The 5,432-nt window shown below is 46.9% G+C and overlaps 1 protein-coding gene across 1 annotated transcript; it reads right to left on the bottom strand.

Moving 5' to 3' along the window:
- Positions 1-559: 559 nt before the first annotated feature.
- LOC123065255 (uncharacterized) lies at positions 560-3,789 on the bottom strand. The gene is made up of 3 exons (XM_044488595.1): positions 2,590-3,789; positions 1,093-1,166; positions 560-982 (listed from the first exon to the last, which is right to left on the bottom strand). Exons 1-3 carry the CDS (start codon positions 3,740-3,742, stop codon positions 950-952), a joined length of 1,260 nt encoding a protein of 419 aa, XP_044344530.1. The 5' UTR covers positions 3,743-3,789; the 3' UTR covers positions 560-949.
- Between the last annotated feature and the right edge of the window lie 1,643 nt (positions 3,790-5,432).

The following is a 5,432-nucleotide window of genomic DNA, read 5'->3' as shown; positions in this document are numbered from 1 at the left end:
ATCGTTATTTAATTTACTATGTCAGCCGAATGTTATAAGGAGACTATACTCCCGAAATTCTTTTGGAGTTTGCTGGTTCATTGGGCCGTTGTCAACCAACCCATTAGGTAAATACGTCAAACCTCTACGATCACACGGGACTGGTCCGTCCTATTGGCATTACATGGAACCGAAGCGCCACCATTTCTTTGCAGTTAATCTGTCGTTGCTAGAGGATATTAATGGGGTGGGAGTGCGCCAAGCCGTTCCAACCGGTGCCCTCCTGGTAAAAAAATGTGCTGGACAGACAGAACCAGACTGGTTGCTCGTCCCAACTGGTGCCCTCCTGGTAAAAAAATATGCTGGACAGACAACCAGACCGGTTGCTTCGAGAGAAAACGGTAAGGACATCCCTCGCTGTGAGGGAGATGGGAGCATGTGCAGCGAGGAGATGCGGATGTGCTGTTACTTACATGGTTACACCAATAATTTTTTCACTAATTACCTACCATTCTATTGTAAAATAGACGGGCGCGGCAACGCGCGCCTTTAATGTTCTAGTCTACTACAAGATAACACATCACCCAAGCCAATAGATCAAAGTAAACGGGCGATCCAGAGTCGTTTGGGATCATCTTAAAAGTTCTCTAATCATTCCGAATCACATTACGGGCATCTTCCTTACAGGATATAATCAGAAGTCATCCTGCAGCGAGTGAGATCGAGCTACTAAAACGTACCATAGATTCATTACACAACAAAGATAATTAGAGTGCTTGCATCTTGTTGGAAACTACAACTACTAAATTAGCAAGGGTACGTAGATAGAACTTAAGAGGCCGCAACCAAATTAAAAGGACAAGACCATCTTGAGGGCCTGGAGACTAAGATATAAGTTATCTCTCCACGGAGACCCATTGCCTTGCCGATCATGTCAGATAAAGTGCTGTCTCAAGATCCCTCCTCCCCTTCAAACTCGATCTGCAGACTCAGCGCTTCCTCCCTGCATGGAGAAGAGAACACAACAAAAAATCACTGTCATCATCGTTGCTGTGGAAGAAAAATATCCGTGCGGTGATCCACATGAATAACAAATCTCTGATGGAACCTCACCAAGGAAACAGATGACGCCCATGGGGTAGACTCCTCGCCGTTGGAACCGCTGCCAACATCAGATGGAAGCAAACCTGCATAAACAGCAACTGACACACAGTCAAAACTAACAAGTATTTGATCCGCATAACGATTGTTGGGATTGTCACCAATATATGGATATTGCCAATAACTTAACTGGCATGGATGGTTAAAATAACTAATTTTGAGATATATAAATGCTTTTCATATCTACTCCTTCTGTCCCATATTGTAAGACAATTTTTAACACTACACTAGTGTCAAAAAACGTCTTACATTATGGGACGGAGGAAGTAGTTTGAAACATAATAGCTGCATAGAAAAATGAAAACCAAAGCACATAAAGAATCAATCCATGTGTCCCTTAGCCAAATCTTTGATGGCATGGTGACCCATGCTCCGGAAAACCTGTTTGTTTGAAATTAACTGGCAGCACTATTCAATACATGCAAAGACCAACTGGGCGATAGATGAACAAGATAAATGAGATAGTTACAGTGCCATAAGAAAGACAAACATTTACAGTCCACCACCATCCCAATTGATAACAACCAACCAAGAGAATATACATTGTGATCACTACAAGTAGTACCTGGAATACTGAAACTTAACAGCCTACAAGATTGGGACCCTAAAGAACAAACGCCTAAACCTCTTCTTAATGGATCAACCTAAACCATATGAGCAATAGCTATATACTATTGCCATTTACTATGCATCATCCAATTCAAAAACAGAGTTATACAAGAGTGCATATTCAACTTCCGGATCTGTTGCAAAATGTCCATGCTGCTGGATGTGTGTGCCAATGCAGATTGAGGTAACTTTAATTAAATCTTGTTTGCAAAACAGATAACAGTGAATATTTTGGGATTTTTACGTAATAATAATGTAGACAATAAACAAAGGTATTTTCTCTCTCTTTTTAGGCACATGCAGGCAATCTTGCTTGCTTACTAGAAAATCAATCATAGATGAATACGAGTAATATATGTCTTTCTCAGAACAATTTCAATTGGAAGCAAACAGAGGATAGGAGCCGAATAAGCATTAACTGTGCTATCTAGTACCGACTAATTTAAACAGATGAACAAGATATTTGCCTGCCATAAAGAAAACAAAATAGAAAAATACAAGCAAATACCCCCTCCATCCCATAATATAAGAGCGTTTTTGGCACTAGAAAACACTCTTATATTATGGCACGGAGGGAGTATTACAGAAGGATGAGCTGTAGAATTATTCTTAGTTCAGATAAAGGACTGCATCATAATCATACATGAGCAACAACACAGCAACTTAGCACATGTGAATGCTAGTCCCACAGATCGACTTCGATTGAATTTAGCCAAGTTAGTTCAAACCTATAGCAAGATGGGGGAGCAACTGAAATTTGATAGCTTATTCCAATGCAAATAACATGCAGTGTTCAACAGCATAGAGGGTAGAAACCATGGAGGTGTGATGGGTGGTTACCTGGGGAAAGCGCGATCGGCAGCTCCAATGCGCGGACGGAGAAACAGTTGGGGGGCTTCCCTGACGGTGGCACCACCATCTCGTACACGCCGCACTCCACAACCCTCTTGGCGCGCAGGTCCACGCCGAAGAGGTGCTCCTCCAGGAAGAAGTAGAGCACGTCCGGATTCATGGGGTGGACGAGCGCGAATGTGGGGTTCTTCTCCGTCAGGCCGGCAGCCTTGTAGCTGTCGTCGGCCCAGATCTCCTGAAAGCTCACCTTGTACTCCAGCACCCACTCCTTGGCCTCCGGATCACTCAGCGTCCACATGCTGACCGTCATGGGAGCCTCGTCGTTGCTGCGAGAGTTCCACTCCACGCAACGGAACTTGCCAGCGCTCACCTGCACGAACCGGCGGTGGGCCACCGATCTCCCGGCGCAGTGGGCGCACGAGGCACGAGGCAGATGGCAGTCGCTTTCTGGGAGCGGGATGATGTCCAGCACCGGCGCATCCGCGAAGGGGTTGCAGAAGATGAGCCCCCCGGCGAGATCCACCCACCAGAGCTTGCCGTCGTGGGCGACGACGCCGTCTCTGCCCCAAATCCAGCGCCCCAGGGGGTTGTGGACCGGCTTCGACACCCACTCGCCGGTGTCGGACGAGAGGCAGAGGAGCGTAGCGTGTTCGTCTGCAAACATGTAGCGGAACTCGACGACCATGTAGCGCAGGGCGCCGCCTCCGGCTCCGGGGGCAGCGACGACGCCGAGGTTCAGCGCGTTGATCTCCGGAGGTAGCCCGCTAGGGTCGCGGCCGGGTTGCGGGAGGCGGAAGGCGGTGGCGGAGGCGACGTCGCAGACGAAGTAGGTCGGCGGGTGGCGCGTGATGTAGGTGACAGCGGGGACCAGCACGCCGTTGCGGAGGGTCGGCGGGGGAGTTAGAGAGTGAGTGGGAGGGGGTGGCGGGGCGCGGAGGAGGAGGAGGCCGGCGGCAGGGTCCGCGGTGACCACCCAGGGGCAGGCGCCGCTGGTGGGGTCGGCCTGGACGGGGGACACGCGCCGGGGCACGGTGAGGACGGAGACGCGCGGCGGCGCGGCGAGCTCGAGGGAGAGGTCCGCGTCCTGGTGCTCCGACACGCGCGTCTCGGCGCCGAGGATGATCCACGCCGGCGGAGCCATTTTGGCAGGAGAGCGGAGCGAAAGCAAGCGGGGAAGGGTGGAGCAGTGCAAATGCCCGTCAAGGATGCGAAATACTCCCTCCGATTCTTTTATATAAGGTGTATTTGTTTTTTTGAAAAGTCAAATGAGTGCAAGTTTGACCGAGTTTTTAGAAAAATATATCAACATTCACAATACGAAATTTATATCATTTCATCCATCATGAGAACTAGTTTCATATTTTATCTACTAGGCATTGCAGATATTGATATTTTATTCCATAATCTTGGTCAAACATTCACATGGTTGACTTGCACAGAAACCGATACACCTTATATTCTAAAACGGAGGGAGTATGTGTGGGAGGGAGGGGAGTAGTAAGGGCGTGTACAAGGTTGATAATATAGTCTTGTCTTAAATTTTGCATTAATTTAAAGATGATAAAAAAACATGTCTACAATGGTCATCTTTTAGCCTTATCTTCAATAACTAGCTATTCCTAAAAATGTGATGAGACATATTGTGCTAAGAGATCATCTCTTGTCTTCTCTTAAATAAGAGAAGGCAAGTCTTTTCTTACGATTTCTCTCTCCTCCACCTCATCATTTATCCTACATGGCATTGTTAAGATAGAACCATTGTACATGCCCTAAGTAGTAGTAGTAGTAGGGTTTTAGCCGCCTGATTTCCAGGGGTTTAAAGGCCCCTTCTGCCCCGTGTTTTTCTCCCTCACGAGGAGAGGCGGAATGATGGGTTGGTTCGAGTTTGAATCGTTCAGCTCTTTCGTGGATTTCTGTCGTGGCTTGCAGCGGCACAGCTAGCAGGATGCTGCCAGGAGCTGGGTCGACGAGACCGGTCGTTGGACGGAGCTGGGTAGCCTTTACGCAACCGGCCTTTCGCAGTTGCCGTTTCGGTGATTGCGGGGCATTGCCAGGCGTGCTGCCGCACCGCAGCTTTGATCCACGCAGGCGTGGTGAGAGAGGAGACGAGGGTTTGCATGGACACAAGATTCCCTCTCTCAAACTAAAGACTTTCATTTCATTTTCTTATATCATTTGAATGGCTCATAACTTTTGAACCAAAAAAACGTCTTCGAAACTATTTACATATTTGAATTTCTGGCCAAGAGACCTTTGAAACAAGACCCAACTTGGTTGGAGGCGACTCTCCCTTTTCTTTTGCCTTCTTCTGAAAGTAAGGCTCTCTCATGTTAGGAGGCAGAGTAGCCTTCTTCATTATTGCTTCGACCATGCGGATTGCTTTCGATTCCCTAGTATGTTTTACAAAACCTTTGTCTGGTATCTGCAAAAACTCGGAAAAATCGTTCAAGCTTCGTAAAAGCAGGGTAAGTTCCAATATTAAGTTCATGACGAAGATTTCTCATCTTCGCTAATTTAGAGAAGAATTTAATATTATCATAACCGGGATCAATCTTCTTCTTCTTCTCCTTTGAGCATAGGAACCAACTTTCATCATTTTGTCGCATCCTATTCAGCAAACCCCAAGCTTGAGAAATATTAGTCCCCAAAAAGGATCTTTGGGAAGCAATGACTAATGCATGCTTGCTTTGTGAATCAAGTTGCCTATCAAAGAAGTTTTTTTTCTCCAATACTCCTGGGAGCGTATCATTGCATTAATAGATAGGTGAGTTACATAGTTAGAGTGCTGCCGGCTCTTACACTAGGAGGCGTGTCATGGGCACTCAAGAGAA

Source organism: Triticum aestivum, chromosome 3B (assembly GCF_018294505.1).
Source record: "Triticum aestivum cultivar Chinese Spring chromosome 3B, IWGSC CS RefSeq v2.1, whole genome shotgun sequence".
Lineage (NCBI taxonomy): Eukaryota > Viridiplantae > Streptophyta > Magnoliopsida > Poales > Poaceae > Triticum > Triticum aestivum.
This window is presented reverse-complemented; position numbering and strand designations above follow the sequence as displayed.